Source organism: Cladophialophora carrionii, assembly GCF_000365165.1.
Source record: "Cladophialophora carrionii CBS 160.54 unplaced genomic scaffold supercont1.4, whole genome shotgun sequence".
Classification (NCBI taxonomy): domain Eukaryota; kingdom Fungi; phylum Ascomycota; class Eurotiomycetes; order Chaetothyriales; family Herpotrichiellaceae; genus Cladophialophora; species Cladophialophora carrionii.
In genome coordinates, this window is record NW_008481829.1 from 1849281 (window position 1) to 1869664 (window position 20384).

At 55.5% G+C, this 20384-nt stretch overlaps 6 protein-coding genes across 6 annotated transcripts; 3 read left to right on the top strand and 3 right to left on the bottom strand.

The window, feature by feature from the left end:
• Positions 1-295: 295 nt before the first annotated feature.
• G647_05324 (uncharacterized protein) lies at positions 296-2047 on the bottom strand (the record flags this gene model as incomplete). The annotated part of the gene is made up of 2 exons (XM_008729655.1): positions 296-586; positions 638-2047. 2 exons carry the CDS (start codon positions 2045-2047, stop codon positions 296-298), a joined length of 1701 nt encoding a protein of 566 aa, XP_008727877.1.
• Positions 2048-2749: 702 nt separating this feature from the next.
• Positions 2750-4158, bottom strand: G647_05325 (uncharacterized protein; the record flags this gene model as incomplete). Its single annotated transcript, XM_008729656.1, has 3 exons — positions 2750-3165; positions 3218-3533; positions 3583-4158. 3 exons carry the CDS (start codon positions 4156-4158, stop codon positions 2750-2752), a joined length of 1308 nt encoding a protein of 435 aa, XP_008727878.1.
• An 819-nt stretch (positions 4159-4977) lies between these two features.
• On the top strand, positions 4978-5403 carry G647_05326 (uncharacterized protein; the record flags this gene model as incomplete). The annotated part of the gene is made up of 1 exon (XM_008729657.1): positions 4978-5403. The coding sequence occupies one exon, from the start codon at positions 4978-4980 to the stop codon at positions 5401-5403; it is 426 nt and encodes a 141-aa protein (XP_008727879.1).
• An 881-nt stretch (positions 5404-6284) lies between these two features.
• G647_05327 (uncharacterized protein) lies at positions 6285-11622 on the top strand (the record flags this gene model as incomplete). Its single annotated transcript, XM_008729658.1, has 2 exons — positions 6285-10574; positions 10627-11622. 2 exons carry the CDS (start codon positions 6285-6287, stop codon positions 11620-11622), a joined length of 5286 nt encoding a protein of 1761 aa, XP_008727880.1.
• Positions 11623-12266: 644 nt separating this feature from the next.
• G647_05328 (uncharacterized protein) lies at positions 12267-15761 on the top strand (the record flags this gene model as incomplete). Its single annotated transcript, XM_008729659.1, has 1 exon — positions 12267-15761. The coding sequence occupies one exon, from the start codon at positions 12267-12269 to the stop codon at positions 15759-15761; it is 3495 nt and encodes a 1164-aa protein (XP_008727881.1).
• Positions 15762-17009: 1248 nt separating this feature from the next.
• Positions 17010-19600, bottom strand: G647_05329 (uncharacterized protein; the record flags this gene model as incomplete). The annotated part of the gene is made up of 2 exons (XM_008729660.1): positions 17010-18869; positions 18929-19600. 2 exons carry the CDS (start codon positions 19598-19600, stop codon positions 17010-17012), a joined length of 2532 nt encoding a protein of 843 aa, XP_008727882.1.
• Between the last annotated feature and the right edge of the window lie 784 nt (positions 19601-20384).

Genomic DNA, 20384 nt, shown 5'->3' on the forward strand with positions numbered 1-20384 from the left:
TCGAGGTCGTTACATATTGTCGCAGAGTCCAAGCATCGAAGGCACTGCCGGCACGAAATCTTGCTCGGTCACCATGAGAGTCGGTTTGTCCTCGTCCGTGTAGCGGTCACCGGTCCAAATCATATAGGCAGTAATCTATGTCTCCTCTTAACAGTAGACCTGCTGTATACCTCCATGTTTTCATAGCTCATACCCCATGTCATCATTATACGCCATCGCTCAATTCTGGAGACTGCTATACAACTGCAATATTGAAGTGTCCTACACCTGGCCGCCAACCAAGACAGCAGGGCGTTTACGCGTCTTCGTCCTCCGACTTGTCAGAGTCGTCTTCTTCATCACTGGTCTCCCAGCCTTCAGCCTCAAGACTCGGTGATCTTATGCCGAAGCTAAGCAAAAACCCGACAAAAGCTACGCCGCCGAAGACACCAAACGCGAGAGCTTCTCCTTTCGGGGAGACTTCGGTGGCGAGACTGAAGAGACCGCCAGACACGAACGGCCCAACTGCTCGACCGGCTGCTGATAGCGTCTGAGCCAGGCCGTTGAGTGTTCCGAGCACAGAGTGGGTTGGAGCTGAATTGGTGATCTAGGTACGCCGTCAGTAGGGTGGTTCACTTCTGCTTTCCAGGTGACTCACTAGTAGTAAAGCACTAGTCAGGCCTCCGACGGCCGCAACCGTCTTGATCAAAAGGACAACGCAGATCTCTATCCATAACCACACAATACCCTTCGTCCCACCAGGGCCGTGGGCGCCATTTTTGTATCCAACCCAGGGCATGAGGACGTAAGCGATCACGAACCCTGCCAATCCCGCTCTATAGGCCCATCTATTGCCCACATGGTCCCGCAACCTCCCGAAGATACCGACTTGGAATAGAATGGTGACCACTCCAGCGAAGGCCAGCGACAGACCGATTTCTTCCGGATCAAGACCCCTTCCAGTCGGGGGTGCGGCCTGTGCGAAGATAGGATAGAGCGAGTTGAAAGAGATGTTCGATAGTTGAAAGATGAGATAGGTCAGCAATAGTAAAATAGTATCCCGATTGAGAACATCACTGCTCTTCAACTCCTCTGCCGCAGGGAAGAAACTGGTGGGGTCGGAGTCGCCTTCTGCGTCTTCATCCTCCGAAACGTCTTCGACGCCATTAACGTGGGGCTGGCTAATCTTCTTGCCTTTGTGCTTCAGGTAGTGTGGCCTGCTGGAAGACGTGAATTGCCAAATCCAAGTGAACAAGTTCTTGACCCTTCTGCCCAAAGGCTGGAGATACTGCGCTTCCTCTAGGCTCTCTTCGAGAAAGATGGCCGTCAGGGCCAAATCCACGAACAATATCGCAGCGGAGAGGAGATTTGGAAGGAGGAATGGGTATTTGCTCGGCTTCGATCTGTTGAAAGGATCCCGCTCTGTGACTAGCACACCACCAATAACAGGACCCGTAATACCTCCGAGACCGTAGAGAACTGGGAGGTACGTGAAAGCCTTGGACTGGTTGCTGCGATCCGTGATCTCGCCCAAACAGGTTGAAACGACACCTTGATTTCCGTTCAACAGTCCCATCAGAGCCTGTACTGCGATGGCTTGGGGCAGTGTTTTCACAAATCCGAATGCAATAAAGCAGATGGCGGTGAAGAACGTGCCCATCAATATGACGGGTTTCCTCCCAATGCGGTCCGACAGCCAACCCCAGAAGAAGTTTGTCGCAAGCTGCGCCAGGGCAAAGGCGGAGGCTATTGTTCCCACATATACACCCACTTGACCAGGCTTCACCTCAGGAAACGACGCGGCCATAGAAGGCAGGTAGGGGCTGATGGAGTTAAGGGCTGTCTGTTCACACAGTGCTATGATGGCCAGGATGGCCATCTGTTTCTTTGGTAAAGGAGAGCTGCGGTGATTGTCTTCGTCGCCATTGTGCGGGTCGTGATTTGAGGAGTTAGAAGAGTCGGACAGGGGCCGCCCTCGCGATTTGGGAGGAGATATACCCCCAAAGGTCTGGTAGTGCGGTGTTGAGGACTTGCGACGCAGCAGCGGTCCATGGTCTGAGGGCTTCATAGCTGCGAACCAACGATTGGTTAGGACATGGAGAGGATTGCGAGTAGGAGGGGTGAGGCAGGATGGCGCAGTCGGCACCAGCACACTTGTATACACGCTTGAAAGGTCAAAGACAAAGGGAGCAGTCGCGGTCCAGCAGCCTTTGGCTGAGGAGGAATAACGGGATTGAGATGTCTGCAATTGCGCAGGCTGCAGTCAGGAAGAATCTCTCAATTGCGGATTTGCTCTGATGCAGAAACAGCCATGCGAGCGGCGAGATGAGATTAGATGCGATTGACCCGGGTCAATCAAGAGCCTTCGCTTACTTACGTCATACTACGTAGGTGCTGCCCAGCGAGCCCAGCATCGGCAGCCGGGTTGGATCTGGCGCTAGCAAATATCGAGGATCTCGACAATCGATTCCTTCACCACATGTATTCTTGTTGGGGGACGCATAACACAAGGCGGCAACGCGGAAGCGCACCAAGCGCCTCATATCAGGCTGCGGCCAGTACACAGTATATCATGCAACGTGTTGATGAACTTGGCGGAGCTCGCCATGCTCAAAATATCACTGGCCGTGACCATGCTCCCAAAACCACTGCCTCCAAACAAAGTACGCCTTCTCGCAGGGCAAGTGATGAATCCGAAGCTCGACCAGATGAGTGTGCCGCTACCAATCAATTCCTACTTCTCACGGGTATCTGTTGTCTCCACCAACCTTCACTCGGCACCTACCACTGCAACCTGCTCGACGTGCGAGGTAGCACTGTTCTTGCTCTCCTGAGCACCATTTGACGCCGCCCCGGTCTTGTAATGCTGAGTAAAGTCGTACATGAGTGCCATAGGCGATCGCATAAACTCGATTTGCGCCTTGTGGTCGTCTTTCAGGTCGTTGAGGAGTTTGAGAAAGGAGTCGGTTTCAAGTGCCTTTTCTGGATCCTGCGAGTACAAACGCTTGATATTGTCCGTGGAGACCGGATCCACGATGGTCTGGTATTTTTCCCGGCGAACTTCAGAGTATTTGTCGAGGATGCTCTCATCGGCCTTGCCTTCGTATACGCCGATCAGACACTCATATAGCCCTTCGACGTCAACGAGACCGCCCGTGAGTCCAAGGCCACCAAACGGGTTGCAGACTATGTCAAGTGTTAGCACCAGTCCAAGGAGGTGAGTAGGTGGTGGGCTTACTGTGGGCAGCATCTGCAGCCAGCAGGAATCTGCCTACCCGCATACTCTTCACTAGCCGCTGGTGGATTTTATAGGGACTGATAGCCGCAAGGTCATACTGCTCAGGATCCGGATTCCCGGGGAACATGGCTTTGAACTTCATCGGCTGGCGGGCGATCAATTCTTCTCTGGAAAGGCCTTCAATTTCACCATAACTGCAGCGCCACCAACCGCTGCCATCGGCGTTCTTGGTGAGGCGTGCAACCATGTGCCAATGTTCGGGATGGATGAAGAAATTCGCGTCGTCGTAGCCGTACTTCTCGAAGGGATATGCCACCTAAACAGCGTCAGAGAAAGGAGTCTTGTGGCGCATTCACTGAGCTTACATTCGTTGCCACAATTTGTCTATCCCACGTATAACCGGGGAATTCTGACCCATACAACTTTCTCCGAACCGTGCTCGAAGCACCATCACAGCCAACAATGTAAGCTGCTTCAAGCCGTTTGGGCCCTTCGGGCGTTTCCACGTCCACCCATGCCTTCTCCGTGTCCTGGCCGAGGTCCACCACTTTGTGGTTAAAGAACACCTTCAATGACGGCTGTTGGATTGCATTCCGGTAGAGCAATCGATCGAGCTGTGCCAACGGTAGGCATGCTAGCCGGTCGGGATCATCGTGCATTAGACTGTTGTCCATCCCAGCAAGATAGGTACCGTCGAGCTTCCGCCAACACATCGTCACCGGGTCGAAACCCTCTTTTCGAATCTCATCGATCACTCCAGCGGTTCGTAATGCGTGAGCAGCCGGTGGTCCATAGTACGCCGCACGAGGAGAGTCGTCCAGCTCAGCAGCGGCCTCTAGAACATGCACTTCGACGCCTTTCTTCGCGAGCATCAGACCGAGTAGCAAACCAGACGGCCCCGCGCCAACAACAATCACCCAAGGCTTTTCGGGGTTCGCCATCTTGGAGGTCTGTCGAATATCCTAGAGCAGAGAGGGCCGCGATGAAGGGAACTCGGAGAGGGTTGAGATCAGACGTCGCTCTTAGTTCTTCCGCTGCCTTCGTTTCTTATAGCTGTCAGGGGACCACTTAAGCCCCGCGCTTGTCCTTCACGTTGCTCTCATATCAGGAGACCAAGACGATCTCGAACGTGTGCCGAGTGTTATGGGGATTTCTCCGGACAGTCTCCATGTGGAGAACCACCACGATGATGCCCTTGATGAGGTTGCCTCGGCCAGCAGCAAGAGGTGGGGCAGTCCTTGTGCTGCCATGTCGAGTGAATCTACGGAGCAGAGTTGATTGCAAGTGATAACGACGTCAGAAGAACTTGACTCTCTACGTAGACTGGACGTAGAGCCGACGACCACAGTGGTCCCTACATAAGATACGCCTCAACCCCTACAAAGCGCATGGCCAGATTCATAGCATGCTGCCCGCAAGTGTCGGTGTAGCCCCGCACTATTCAAGCGCGCCTATTAATCGCGAGGCACGACGAGCTGAAAGTTTTAGGGGACCATGCCACCCAGACTTACGAGTAGCCGATGTCTCTGACAGGACTTTGAGCGACAACACCAGCAGTGACAGAGTGACCGTAGTGGGGCTTCTCCAGGCTCTGCACCAGGAACCGCCTTCTCGCCACAAGCTGACTCTCCCCGTTCTTCTCATTCCACCAGTTCCTCGACATAAGTCCATGTGAATTTTGGATTGTGCGATATCCTCAACTATTCTGGTAAACTGTTGGTATCGAAGTCGCCGCCCCCATCATATCGTCTCCTAAGACCATGGCCAATCCACAAGCGGACCAAGTGGCTGAAGCCCATAAGTTGTTCTATGATCAAGGTTTCCAGATCCGCAATGAGGTTGCCGGTTCCGAACACGTTCAGCGGTCGCTCCAGAATAACTCATCTGATTTTGCTCGGCCGATGCAAGACCTCGCCACGGAGGTGGGATGGGGCATGATCTGGGCACGTCCTGGCTTGACCCGCCAGACCAGAAGCTTGTTGAATATAGCCATGCTTTGCGCTCTCAACCGCATGACCGAGCTTGCCGTGCATGTGAGGGGCGCCGTCAACAATGGTGTCACCGAGACAGAGATCCGGGAGACGTTGATGCAAGTTGCAGTCTACTGTGGCCTGCCGGCCGGTCTTGAAGGAGTGAGGGTAGCGGAAGGAGTGTTGAAGACGCTGCGAGAACAGAAGGAAACCTAAAGCTTGAGCTGCTCTCGCAAGTGGCAACTTCGGCGTGCAGCTGCCGCACGTGGACGTCAAGCAAGAGGCCGTTCAGAAGAAGTGTGCTCGTACCGTCCTACCTACAAACCGAGTACATTTGTCCATTACACTGTAGTGAGAGCGAGCTGTAATCGCAAAGCATCCCGCATCCTGCCCGTTTCTCAGGATGGATGTTGCATAAAGGGCTCTATTTAAGCACATCCGTCCAGCGCCTCTCGCCTTGAGTCCCGGTTCAGTGGCACAGAGTGCACAGTCAGACTGGGGCGGGTTCCAGGCTAGAGGCCGCCCAGGAGCCCCGGAGCAGATCAGGCTCTGCTGGCGTCGCCTGTACGGGTCGCACGGGCGCCCAATCATGTGGTTCTAAGCCCTATTCTGGCCGCCTTGGGCTCCTCGGCAGCCTTATTCTCTCCTCGTATTCTCCGACCGTACGGAGTATCAAACTGCGATTCCGCTGGCTGACACCAGGTCTTGCGACAATCGCTCGCTGGCACATTTCAACCACATCTAACCATTCAACGTCCTGCGGATGGATCTCGGTCTCCTCAACTCAACATTCGCGTCTTGACACCCTTCCCCGTATCCGTCTGGTAGTCCTCGACGGCGCCCGCGGTCATTGCACATTCGTTCGCAGAGGTAGTAGTCCTCTTTGAGGCTGCCTTGGCCTTTACCTCTCGACGAGGCGATCCAACCTGCCATCGTCACAACCCATGACTCTGCGTCGCCCATCACCATTCCCAGCATAGTGAATGGTACCGTCAATCCTGCTGATGCTCGAACATGCCCGGCGTCATCCCGAGCCGACCTTGGGTTAACTCTGCACCTTCACGCCCCGAGCACCTTCGACATTCGGTGCGCTGAAAATGGCCAGCTACCAGTCGAACGGACAGCCCTCTCCTTACTACGCCTCGAACAACCACCCTTCGGCCAGTCAGAACGCGCCTTATGGATCACAGTCGATGTATCCTCCCCAATCGCTACAGCGCGCACCGAGTTTCGATGCCGGAGATGATGAGCGATACCTTGACGGAGAACATGATCCGCGGTGGGGAGCGCAGCGACTTGCCTCGTACGCTCCGCCGACTGCAGGAGCAAGCCCGCCTGTGAACAGGTCGCAGTCCGCCAGCATACAATCGTCGGGGGCTGTGCCATTCAGATCCAACACACAACATGCCGCACTGGCTGGTTACCAACACCAATATCAACCCCCGAGCGTGCCCGCCCATGCACCGTACAATCCCGCTCAATACCACCAGCAGCCGCAGAACACATATAATCCGCAACTCTATGCAAACCCCCCCTCCGCCCACCCTACGAGCACCTACCAGCCATATGTGCCCGCTGCATACGGCAGTCCAGACCTCGCCCGTCGCCCCACAGGGTTCAACAGCTACAGCTCTTACGATGCGAATTCCCATTACAACTACTCTTCGTCCCAGGCACCTGCGCCTCCTCCGAATGTCCAATTTCCCAATCCCCAAGCGTACGGTGCCTACCAGCACGATGTAGCTCAGCAATATCCCGTTCGACATCAGCAGGTCTCGTCCCCTTACTCCCCTCCTGCTCCTGCACCTCCGCCGCATGGAAGAAACAGCAGCATACCGGAAGAGCAATATCCGTATCCTACTGGTTCGTCCGTCGCCTACTCTTCCCTGAGCGCGTATTCGTCTCCTGATATAAACCGCAACTCGTCTTTCGCGAGCCACGTCAGTGGGCAGTCTGCATCACCCCAGCCTTCCATACCTACGCCGCCAAGTAGGCAGCCGTCGAACCGGTCTCCCCAACGAACGAATACCTTGGGCCGCCATCCGGAGGGTCGGTCGCTGCCAGGTCTTCCGTCAGAACCTGAGTCGGACAGTGATTACTTTACTGGCGCTGATCGTCGGGGCAGCGCACTGAATACGCCTTCGGCAGGATATGACGATTTGATGGGCGAGCTTGATAATGCGATAGGGCAGAGCTCCAGACACATAAGGGCTGGCAGTGATGTCAGACTTCGCCATTCCAGAGACGGAGGCCAAGATGTTCAGGTGCAGCCATCACCACAGCCGCTATTATCGCCAGACGAAACCCCAACCCATCTGAACGGCAATATCGCCTCAACAGGAAACGCCTACATCAACTATGGCGCATTTTCTGATGACAGTGACGCGGAAGCTGCCGCCGGACTGGCGGCCATGCAAGCACTCGACGAGCAAGAGCGGGCGGAAGACGAGCGCCGACGTAGTGGCTCGGCTACTCTTTTCCCCTCCCAGCCACATTCGCATGATACAACTGCTAGGCTGTCGTCTCAGGAGCAAAGCAGCGATAGTGACTACGCGGGCTATGGTGACTTGAGTCTTGCGGGAGGGGGTTATGCACCCGACATGGCCTATGGTGAACAGGTTGTTTCCAATTACGCAGCAGCCGCGACAGCCATGCCGCAGAGTGAGCTGTACGGTCGTCTGAATACCAGAATGGACTCAGTGCGCAGCTCTGCCGTGTCTTCAGAAGGACGAGAATCGCAGACAAGTGGGTTCGAGTCGATTCCCTCTGCGCAAAGCCATCATCCCTTCTCTCCGTCTCAGAACGTGGCTCGGGTAGATACCGGAGGCACTGGCGGCTTGACGGAGCCCAGCCCGCACCCAAGGCGACTGAGTTACGAAGATGGAGACGAATCAACGCTGATAGATGCAGAAGCTGGTCGGACTTCGGCGAGCTCGAGCCCTCGAGATGATATGCCCGATCTTTTCTTCCATCCCGGAATGAGCCAGCAGCGACCTCTCCCGCCTCCTCCGTCGCACTCAGATCCTGGCCTGCGGCTTCCGCATTTGCTGCCTAGCAGCACTCACACGCAGCAAAGCCGGTTCTCTCATTATGACCAAAGCAATACTCGTAGTTATCCGACCGCTCCGGATGCTTATCCTAACTCATTGCTTAGCCCGATAACCGTGCCACGGTCCACTTCCTTGTCAAGCACGCGGAGCGCTCCCAAGGTAACTGAACAGGTCTATCGATCGAAAACAGATGCAGATCGTCAACGAATTCTGCGGCAGCAGGGACGACCGATGTCTGACTTGTACGACATCGCCAGTCCGCAGTCCGCTATCGCACTGGACCTGCCAGCCATTCCCAAGAAGCGGTACAATCCGTCCAAGCTCACGAATGATCAGTTCAAGAAGTGTCTGGAACCATGGGCACTCAGTTCGATCTTGGATTGGATCAAGGAGTTGGCCGAAGAAGAAGTCGATCTCAAGGAGGCTAACATTGCTGAGGGCATCGTCGCACTCTTCATGAACAAGGTCCCAACTATGTACATCACGGAAGCTGAAGCACTAGGCGACCGTGTTGTCAAGGAGATGCTGGACGCGAATGCTCTTGTCAAGGACGAGGAATGGGTCAAATTCGGCCCAGGCACCCTGTCCGGGGTTCTATACCAGCTGACCGGTAGCGGATGTTACTCTTCAAAATTACACTTGTATCACACCAAGGGCCGGTGTTACTCGTACCACTGCATGAGGACACTCAAAAGGCTTGATCTCGACGCACTGCCAGTGGAGAAGAAGTCGGAAGACTGGGCGACGTTCTACAAGCTGAAAAAGGAGGACATTGAGACTCACGACAAAAAGGAAATCGAACGTCAAAACGTCCTGCACGAAATTGTCACCAGTGAAGATGTTTTCATCAGCCAGTTGGACGTGCTCAGGGAGCTTTATCGAGACCGGCTGGCTGCTGCGAATCCGCCTATCATACCTACGAAGAAGCTTCAGAACTTCTTGAATGAAGTATTCGGCGGTGTGGATAAGGTTAAGAAAGTCAACCAAGACTATCTTCTGGGTCAGCTCAAGTATCGACAGACGGAGCAGGGACCTTGGATCGTGGGCTTCAGCGACATCTTCCGCGAGTGGATCAGAAAGGCACGGCCTGTATACGTGGAGTACGCCTCGAACTTCCCCCGAGCAGACTACCTCATGCGCCGTGAAGCCGAGAGAAACATCCCCTTCAAATCGTTCCTAGATCACGCGCGAGAGAACAAGAAATCAAACCGACTTGGCTGGGACAACTTTCTCAAAGCTCCAATCACGAGGTTGCAGCGCTACAGCTTGCTACTTGCCACCGTTCAGAAGAACATGCTGAAAGACTCGGAGGAAAAGAACAGCCTTGCCTTTGCGCTGGATGAAATCCGGGCCGCGACGTTTGAATGTGATTCGAAATTTGCCGAGATGACCAAGAAGATGGAGCTCATCGAGATGCAAACGAAACTCCGACTTCGTCCGCCAATGGAGAAAGAGGTGGAGCTCAATCTCGACCATCTGGGCCGAGAAATCATTTTCCGTGGTGACTTGCAGCGTGCAGGAGGGAAAGGCTTCCAGTGGGTGGAGACGCATGCTATCCTGTTCGATCACTATCTGGTGTTGGCGAAGCCTCTCGCCAGAGATCGCAGGGAAGGCTATTATGATGTCTCGAAAGTCCCAATCCCTATGGATTTGCTCATGTTGGAAAGCTCAAATGACCCTGCGGTCGTGAAATCATCGATGAAAGGAATTGGAGCGGTCACCACTGTCGCAGCGCCCCGAGGTCAAGTAGCACCTGACAGTCGACTAAACAGGGCACAGTCTACCGCCAGTGGCGGCACCCCAGGACCCTTAATACATACAAATACCAATCTCTCGGTCGGATCGGGCAATACCAGCCAGTCGATGGTCCCTATCACCACCCTCGACAGCGGCAACTCGAAAGAGGAGAAGATCATGTACCCTTTCCGGGTCAAACACCTCGGCAAGACCGAGACCTACACTCTCTACGCTCCCAGCGCGCAAAACCGCCAGGACTGGTGTGAAGCCATCATTCAAGCCAAAACAAGACATGCCGAGTCTCTGTACCAACAGAACGCCGAACCGTTCAAATTGCGGGTGTTGGCGGACACCGCTTTCGCCTACGAAGGTCTGACCCATCCTGCAAAGCGCATTCTGATCAAGGGCACGCCCCTCGACAGGGCCGTTCAAGAAGCCGAGAAAAAGTTCGAGGGACAAGGCCGACCTGCACCGGTCTGTCGAGCTCCCGTCAATTGTGCGACAGTGTTCAATCAACCCTACGGCCGGCTTATGTGCGCGATAGGAACTGACTATGGCGTGTACATCTCCGAGTATCAGAATTCTCGGGGGTGGGTCAGGGTGAGTTGACCTCGAGACGAACCGGTGATCTACAGGGCTAACGAAATTCCAGGCCATCCAAATGCAGCGAGTGACGCAAATTGCAGTTCTGGAAGAGTTCAATCTATTCTTGCTGATCTCCGACAAAGCCCTCATTGCCTATCATCTCGACGTGGTCTGTCCGCCCACTGGCAATCCGGTCGCACAGAATGACGCGTCAAGCAGAAAAGCGCCGCAGAAGTTGTCCGGCTCCAAGGATATCGGCTTTTTCGTGACGGGCAGAATGAAGGAGCGGACATTAGTCTTCTACAAGAAGCGCGACGGAATAGCGTCAACATTCAAAGTCCTCGAACCCGTCCTGCAGAAGAACACCACCAGCCGGTCACGTTTTCTCCCATCCTCGACAAGACGTGGTCAGACTGAATTCTTCCGCGAGTACGACGAGTTCTACATCCCGGCCGAGTGCTATGGTTTGAACTTGTTCCAGTCCAGCTTGGCCATATCGACAGCGAGAGGCGTGGAAGTCCTGACGCTGGAGAAGAAGCAGACCTGGAGCGTGCCGAACTTGAGGAGTGACGAGGCAGCGACACAAGCACATCTCAGTTCGATAGCAAGTCGGATCAAGGACCTGAAACCGCTGGGCATGTTCAGGCTCGGGGAAGCGGAATTCCTCGTCACCTTTGAGGAATGTGCCGTCTACGTTAACAAACATGGAGACATTTCGAGAGGAGTCGTGATGGAATTTGTCGGCCGCGCCAAAGCGGCGTGCCTCTACCACCAGTACCTGATCCTGGTTGACGACGACTTTGTGGAGATTCGGGACGCTCAGAATGGCAGGCTCAAGCAGGTCATTGCAGGGAAAGACATCAGGCTGCTGGATGACGGTGGCGGAGGCTCGGGAGGAGCGCAAACGCAGACGCAGGCGATGTTAGGAGGAGGACTGAACGGGCTTGGACTGAAGAACTTCGGAAACGCGCCGCGGACACCAAAGTTGGTGCTACAGCACCCGGAGTACGAGAGGAGCCATGTTGTCGTGGAACTGTTATTGACCCTGGACGTGGCACAGTAGAGATGATGGCGCTCTTGGGAGAGGCATACAGGTTGAGCTATTACTTCGTCTATACTAATGGTCGTTTCCGGGTCCTTGGGTGTTCAAAAGGATCGACTTTTGGGATGGGGATATGACTGATGAATGACACTGGGCCTGTGGCACTCTGGCGCTCGGGACGGTCACCTTGGGTCTTGGTACGTGAACAGAGGACCGGTGGACCGGAGGATAGGGGGAGGGGAGGATAGTCGAACTCTTATACAGATCTACTGGAAAAGTGATCAATCATGCCATCTCTCGTGACTTGGTGGTCTCGCACGTATCCTTGTAACATGCTGACGGATCAGGTGTTGGACGTCAAGGGAGGATAAGGCTGAGGCACGCCTGGAGGGCCCCCTCCCCTCCCCGGGAAGATACGTATAGGACGCCAAGCAGGAACCTGGCTTTTGGCCCCCGGTCTTCCTGGACCACGTTGGGATGCCGATGGTTGAGACCATGTAGCCATTTCTTCTGATATGCGAGATACTCTGGTGAAACTAGGGCGTCCCCCGCGGCATAGCGAGCAGAATATGAAGTGACCGCACCGTCACCCACGCGAAAGCGACATCACTCAACGTCCCCCCTCCGGCTGACACCCACTCACTTGCACCGGCCAAACCTGCGCCATGTTGAGCTCGTTCGTGCAGAAGTTCATCGAGCAGTCTCCTCTCTCCGCGAACAGCGACAACCGTCCGTCAAAGGCGGCGCTCTTTCGAGAGCAGTTCAGACTCCCTGCTGGACAGAATCCCCTCCACGAGATCACGGCCGAACTGTTCCTCCCCCTCCCCTCGTCCGCGGCTGGAGGCCCCATCACATCGGGCGAGAAGTCGAGCGACAACGGCAACAAGTATGTCGGAGAACTACATCTGAGCGAGCATTTCCTTTGCTTCTCGACGATTCGGACGAGTTTCCTGCCTACCGCAAGCCATGCCTCATCCACTTCCTTTACGGGCCCGACCCAGGGTGCTGGCCCCGGCGGCCATGGCTTCACCCTGCCCTTGTGCTCGATTCGGCGCGTCGAGCGACTAAACACCCATCACGACAAGTTCTCGCTGGCCCTCACCACGTTCGAGTCCGTACCGAAATCTGCTACAGAAAAGACCAAGGCACCATCCCCTCCTGCCCGCAAGCTGATCCTCACACTCGACGGGAGCCGCAATGCCTGCGAACGGTTTTGCGATGGGCTGAAAAGGGGTCTGAGGGAGGGTATGAAGGAGGTGGACAGCCTACGCCTCGTTGTCTCGCAGTGCTACTCTGAATACCTGCTTGACCCGAGCCGGCTGAAGGCCAAAGAAGAGGGGACCACTCCGCCCGAGCCGCCTGACACTGGTCTGGGGATGCTGTTCAGATACCCCGGCGATGCTCGAAAGCTGAGAGACAGGAGCAAAATCCGTCTGTGGGGCGAGTACCTGCGAGAGAATGGCCGGAATGCCACGATTGTGCGGCAGCCTACATTTCACAAGCTCATCCGTGTCGGCTTGCCCAACCGGCTGCGAGGCGAGATATGGGAGATCAGCTCCGGGTCCTTCTACACGAGACTACGAAACCCCAACCTCTATGCCAAAACCCTGGCCAAGTTCACCGGAAAGGAATCTCTGGCCATTGACGAGATCGAGAAGGATCTGAACCGCAGTCTCCCGGAATACCCCGGCTTTCAGAGCGAAGACGGCATTGGCCGACTCCGACGCGTACTGACGGCCTACAGCTGGACGAACGAGGAAGTCGGCTATTGTCAAGCCATGAACATAGTGGTGGCCGCCCTTCTCATCTACATGTCGGAGGTCCAGGCATTCTTCATCCTCGGCGCATTGTGTGACCGGCTTCTTCCCGGATACTACTCCAAAGACATGTATGGCACGCTCCTGGACCAGCGGGTCTTTGAAAACCTCGTAGAAAGAACGATGCCAATCCTCTGGGAGCACCTGGTCAAATCAGACGTCAACCTCTCCGTTGTATCACTACCCTGGTTTCTGTCGTTGTACATCAATTCTATGCCCCTCGTCTTTGCGTTCCGAGTGCTCGACGTCTTCTTCCTGGAAGGCCCAAAAGTACTTTTCCAGATCGGCCTGGCAATCCTCCGCATCAACGGAGAAGAACTACTTGATGTCAGCGATGATGGCTCCTTCATTTCAATCCTCAAGAACTACTTCTCGAGGCTGGACGAGTCAGCCCATCCGCGTTCGGAGAACGAGAAGCTGAGGGCCATTACTCGGTTTCAAGAACTGATGGTCACGGCTTTCAAGGAATTTGCGGGCGTCACGCACGCGAGTGTCCAGGAGTTGAGAGAGAAGCATATCGACGGCGTCAAGGAGGGCCTGGCAACGTTTGCTAAGCGCACATCGATACGCAACCTGGGCCCGGAAAGCAAGAAGCTGAGTGCAGAAGACCTCAGCGCCATCTACGATCGGTTCTTCAGCGTCCTGGCCGATCGGCAGGGGCGGGCGAAAGCGCGTGAGGAAGAGAGGAGGAAGTTACAGGACCAGAGGACTCGGCCGGGTCTCCGGACGCAGCATTCGTCGCGTAATAACGACGAGCCGGCACGGAATGCGCCACCACTCCAGACAATGGACTATGACGCCTTCAGGGAGTTCCTCGCCAACACTGCCAAATGGGCAGTCACCGACTCTCCCTCATCACCAGGCAAGGATGTCACGAGCCCGAATCAGAGTCAGAGGAATCGCAGTAAGACCTTGTCACAATGGGGTTCGGGGCCCGAACCGGCCGACCATGACTTCATGCAACGCTTGTACGGCAAATGGGACGAGTCACAGCAAGGGGAAATGACATTACAACAACTGGTCCGGGGCCTCGCTCGATTCAAGGGAACGACGGATATCATGAATTCCATGAGCCTGTTCTTCGACTTGTTTGACGACGAAGGCACCGGCAAAGTCGACCGGGAGGGGATCTTGCGCATGTCTGAATCTCTTTTGTTCCTGTCTCGACGTGGCTTTGATGGCGCCATCACGCCCACCGAGCCCGCCCACATGGTGGCCTCTCCACTCTCTGCAACGGAGCAACAGAACGGTCTCAAGATGAGCACAAACGAGAAATTCCTTGGCAGTGTCAGCGCCTTTATCAGGCGGTGTTTCGAGTATGCTGATCCTGACGAAGAAGTTGATGCTGGAGGAGCGAAGCCAGAAACTGCAGACGCCCACCAAACCGCAGAGGAAGCGGACTTGCTCGATCTGACGGAAACAAAGTCCGACACCAAGACGATCGCCTCACCGCGAGCGACGGAAAAGGACCCTCTCTCAGAGACGACACCGCCACACACGCCGTTGCTGTCGATCGTGCACGATAACCGCCGATCGTCGTCGGCACGGGCAGCCTCGCACAACCTCGCCCTCGACCCCAACAAACCTCTGCACATCACCCTTCCCACCTTCCGCATGGTCATCCTGGCAGACGAACTCCTGGAGCAATTCTTCGAAACTTTCTTCCCGCAATCCTTCCGTCTCGCTGACACCGCACCAGACGCAAGTAGCTTGTCTTTAGCCTCGTCCAGCAACACGCTATCCGGGAACCTGACGACTTTCACAAACTTGGGTACCCCGGTCAAGAACCTCCTCAACGGTGCCGCGACCAACAAGACTCTCCCCGACGTCGGCCGCGCCGGTGGAGTCGTTGAACCGGGATCACGCGGCCTCAGGGGCGTGCTAGACAATATCGTCAACGACGGTATGCGCATGGCCGCGGAGATGCGGAAACGCATGGACGACGCGCAACGTGAATTCGAACGCAACGCGCGTGAACAAGGCCAGAAGGCGTACAGGGACGAAGAAGACGAGGACGAAGAATATGACGAGAAAGACGTCGGAATCGGCAGGAGAGATCAGGAGTTGCTGGAGGGGGCCGAAGTGGCTAGTATTCGCACCGCAACCGGGCTCAGTGGTGATGGTACCAGTACCAGAAGCCGAGCCGAGAGTTCGGCGTCCCGGGAGAGCGCTACGAGTGGCGGTGGCGGTGTCAGCGGCAGCGGCAGCGGCAACGGCAACGGTAGCGGCAATAGGCCCGGGACCCTCAGTCGAATGACCTCAAGCAGTGGCGCGAAGAGTGTGAGTATCTTGGACGTGGACGTGGATGATCTGTCTTTGACCTCGAGTTCGATTCCGAAATGATACCTGAGAAAGCGGAGGGGGAAAGGCTGGCGAAAAACGGTCCTACAGTAATTTATATAGTCCTCACGTCGGGTTGAGCCCAGGCAGGGATGAAATGATACTACTTGGTGCGGAGTACGGGGTACGGAGTGCACCATGCCCTGCGATATGCACGAACCTCTGAATGTCTGAAGGCACGAAAAGCTAACCCCTTACTAAGGGCCATCCATCTACACTTGTACGGAGTACGGCTCTCTCTATCGTTCGTCAATGGGTAGTCCGCCATGAATGAGTTCTACCGTCCCAATCTTTTCTCTCCTCGGTTTTCTGCCACAGGATACTGTCTCCATGTCTATATCTATCTATCTCTAGAAGTGATGGAAGTGAGCGGGGAGGTTGATAACCTGTGACTTAGATAAATACTGTCCGGTCGCGCCACGTCCACACAACTTCACCATCGACGGTCCAATCTATGTGGTCAGTCCAGTCCAGTCCAGTCCACTCCGGTCCAATCTATGTAGTCCAGCCCAGTCCAGTCCTTACTCAGAGCGTTTCCGCGTCCGTGGCCGTGGCCGCCATTGCAAACAACCCGTGTATGTCAACCCGCTTGCTTACTTACTTGCTGTACAGGAGGCGCGGCTGCCCAGGCGGAGGCAGGACGAGATCACCGAGCCTTCGTAATCAAGTGAAATAGTGGAAAAGTGAGGTAATATTGAGTAAAGTCAAGTCAAGGCATTGTGAGTGAGTGGGCGAGCCTGTGTCCCAGGATCACCACCATCAACGCCATCCAGATCGCCTGTCAACTCGTCAACCCGTCAACGCCGCACAGAGATTGTCGTGTGCTTTCCCTCCCTGACCCCCTCCTATACAGGATATGATGGATCCATGTGCGCCGGTTTCCTTTGCATGCTTTGCGTCCCCCTTGCGGCTTTGGAGACCAATATAGTGTATGCAGACGCAGACACCGACACCGACACCGACACCGTCCCACGTCCATCGTTACCATCATGTACCGTCCTTACTGTTCGTACCGTTCCATATCCCATCCCGTGTACCAGGTATCATGCACCATATACCATATACCATATACCACATACCGTAGAGATGCATGCCTTGGCTTGAACGCATCGATGTAATGCATTCTTTCTCCAGACGCCGTGCTGGAACGCAGACTCGAAATCCAGGCATTCGTGTATTTCATTCGCCAAGTGTGTCCGTGCGTGTACCTCGGGCGTCGTATGTGCTCGCCGCGTGTCGAGTACGTTATCCTTACTCGACGTCGTCATCATCATCGTCTTCCTCTTCCTCCTCATCTTCGTCATCTTCGTCGTCATCATTGTCACTTTCTTCCACGGCCTTGGGCCTTTTGACGCTGTGCTTCGTAGAGCTTTGGTCGGTCGTTGTGGCTTCCTCATCCCCGGTGTGTTCCTCGTCGTCTCCTTCCTTCTTCTCCCCGACTTTGTCAGCCACGGCTTGGACTTCGTCCATTGCGCTCTTGGCGACGTCGTCCCGGTCGAGCGTCGGCATCTCGTTGATGTCGTCTTTCGATGGCACAATGACTTTGAGGCCCAGGTCCGAGTGCTTGCTGTACACGCGGAGACCGACCACGCAGCTCGCGTTCCACGGGTTGCGGTTCGGGTCCTTCTCGATGTCGTCTTCGTCTTTCTTCGCTGCTTCAGACACAGAAGCGGTGGAAGACGCTGCTGAGGCAGGGGTGCGGACACCGCCAGGCACAGGGGTGGAGGTGCCAGACGCCGAGGCCGAGGACACCCCTGACCCTGACGTGGATGACGCGATGGGCAGCTGGCCCTTTTGATGGGCTAGGTCGTAGAGCTTGCCGATCTGCGTGATCTTGTCGCGGCGGTGGATGTTCTTCCTGATGACGTCCTCGACCTCGCCACGGCTGGTGGCCTGAGCCTCGACCTTGATGAGCACGGTATACGTGCCTTTGGTTAGGTGGAGTTCCACGTTCACCGACCGCACAAGCTCATAGTTGAGCTTGCTTCGTGAGAGATACTCCTCTTCGTCGTCGTCGTCCTTCTGCACCCGGAACTGCATCGTGAAGTTATACTTGCCCTGCAGGCCTTTGAAGTAGCGGTCGTCGAGCTGCGAGAGCACAATCACGGCATCGGTGTCTTCCGGTACGTCGATGGAAAAGTGGTTGGTCTGGTAGTCGAGCGTGCTCCAGGGCACTTGCACGGACATCCACTGCTGCGCGACGTGCCAGTCGGGGCCGAAGATGCGCGTCCGGTCGATGTACTTGTACTTGCAGAGCATGTCCTTATAGGTCATCCAGAAGATGCCGTCGTCGCCGAATTGGTGGCTCAGCCTGGTCAACCACTCGGCCGTCCACTCCTTCGAGCCATCGCTCCAGGCGCCCGTCCATTCTTTGCGACCCCAGGGATTGCGAATCTTGACCAGTCGCTGGCCGTGACCCTCGTACACGTCCAGGACTGCATAGGCGTGTTGACTGACGATGCCGGAACGGCGTTCCTCGCGGACCTTTTCGTTCGCGACGAGATAAGGGCGCCATTCACGCCAGCGTGCAGCAGCGCAAGAGAACACGAAATCTTTGCCAATGCGGCTGAGCTCGTCTTTCCAGAACGCCTCGGGGTCGAGGATGTTGGTTGTGTAGATTTCCGTCGTGACTCCGCCGGTAAGGTCCTCGATGGCTTCTCCTGTCTGACCACCAGAAATGGAGGCATAGTCGCCATGGGCCTTGGCGTAGGCTTTCTCGAGGAGACTGACCCAGGTCTCATTCTGATCGCGGCATTGGGCGAAGTACAGGGACTTGGAGCCGCGCTGGAAGAGTTCCTGATATTGATCCTCCTGGTCGGGTCGACGTATTCCATATTGGGTCAGGACGACGTCTCCGCTCTCATCGTATGCAGGAGCCCGAAGGTACAGCTTGTCGTCGATGATGCACTGGTGCCATTCACCGTCTCGATGGAAGACGAAACCGTAGACTCCGACAGCCTGGTCTTGAATGACGCAGACACGGTCGATGAACTCCTGGTTGCAGCCGAGAGCAGAAATGGCAGCGAGGAACCAGCAGTCTCCGGCCGATCCTTGCAGAATGTCGTCGTATGAGGCTCCGTTCACATAGAATTTTGGCTCGTCAAAAATGTCCTGAAATGGTGTTAGATGCAAAGACTCTGGCGAGCATGAAAGCTCCCAATTTTACTTACCGTGACCCGTTTTGCATCAGCAGGGTGCTCCTTGTCGTCGTCGTCGATGACCAGGCCGTCCAGGCAATCCCTGATCCGCGTGATTTTGAGATCCCTTTCGATATCCCAATGCGAATCGGTGTACTTCTGGTTTGCGGCTCGACATTCCTTGATTATCCGTTTCACATCGCGAATGCAGGCTTCTTTGGCGTCCTCGTATGACTTGATGGCCTTGTGAGCAATTTCGCCGACGAGGGTGACGGCGCTGAGATCCTTTTCGGTGATGCGGTCGGGAAGAACCCGAGTAACCTTCCCGGTGTACTCGGGATCGAAGTTCTTCCAGAATTTCTTCATCTTGGCTTGAGGGTGCGGCTTCTTCTCCTTTGCAGGGGGTGGTGGGGGAGCCGGCGGCTTGTCGGGCACCAGCATGAGCTTGATCGTTTGACCACCTCCCAGGACCAAGCCGTCCTTGGGCACGGCCGGTTCATTGCCGGTTGGATGTGCTGTGATGTCGATATCATTGTGTGCCTGGCGTGCCTGTGCATTATCACTTCCCGCGTTGGCCGAGGCAGTTCTTTTGCGCTTCATCTCGAAGTCGATGCTGGCGGACTCATCACAGTCACCATCTTGGTATATAACCCGGGGGGCACGGTCCGGGTGGCCATCACGAACAAAGGGTGGTCGAGGGCTCATTGTTTGCGGCAAGGCTGTAGAGTATGTCAGGAACAAAGGAGTGGAGCAGGACCCTACATTTTCAGGGTCCAGATATTTATATGCCTCGATCGTATACCCGGTAATCAGCACGACGAGGCTTGGGGAAAGAGGTTAGGCCGCCGCCCTGCGTTTTCCCTGCGTGTGAGACACTAGGAGCAGGCACCGTAATCCTATCGTCGACGATAGCACGGTATAGCGAGGCTTGGTTAGTCACACAAATTGGCGGTAAGAGAGCTATCTCTACCAGTCATGGTTTAGCCGGAAGGGGAGGCTTTTGGTTGATTAGCCTCGTTGGGCCCAGACCCAGCCAAGCGTGATAAGACAAGTCGGGCTGGAGAACCCGGCATGCTGCGAGGGTCTTCCGGGCGCCAATGAGCGGGCGCCGGCGATAACAATGTGGACTGGAGAAGTTCCGAAGTCGCCTGCTCGAAGGATGAATGCGGCACATCCCTGGGACAAAGAACACCAACCACAAGGTCAAAGCGTAGAATGGTCGGCTGGGCAATGGGGGGCAGTCGTCGAGGCACTGCCAAAGGGCTGGACAGCAACGTTTAGCGTTCAGAACGGCGTCGACCTCTAACGGCCTGCGCACGGGCTGTCTGATGTGGAGGGGAGTCATGCCATGGTTGCAACGTGGGACGAAGGAATTCGGCAGGACTGATCTGGACCGGCAAAATCCGGCTGGAGCAGACGACGAGGGCAGCATGGCCTAACCAGTAGACGAGCTGAGAATTGGGGTCACGCAGCGAGCAGCGCGAGACTT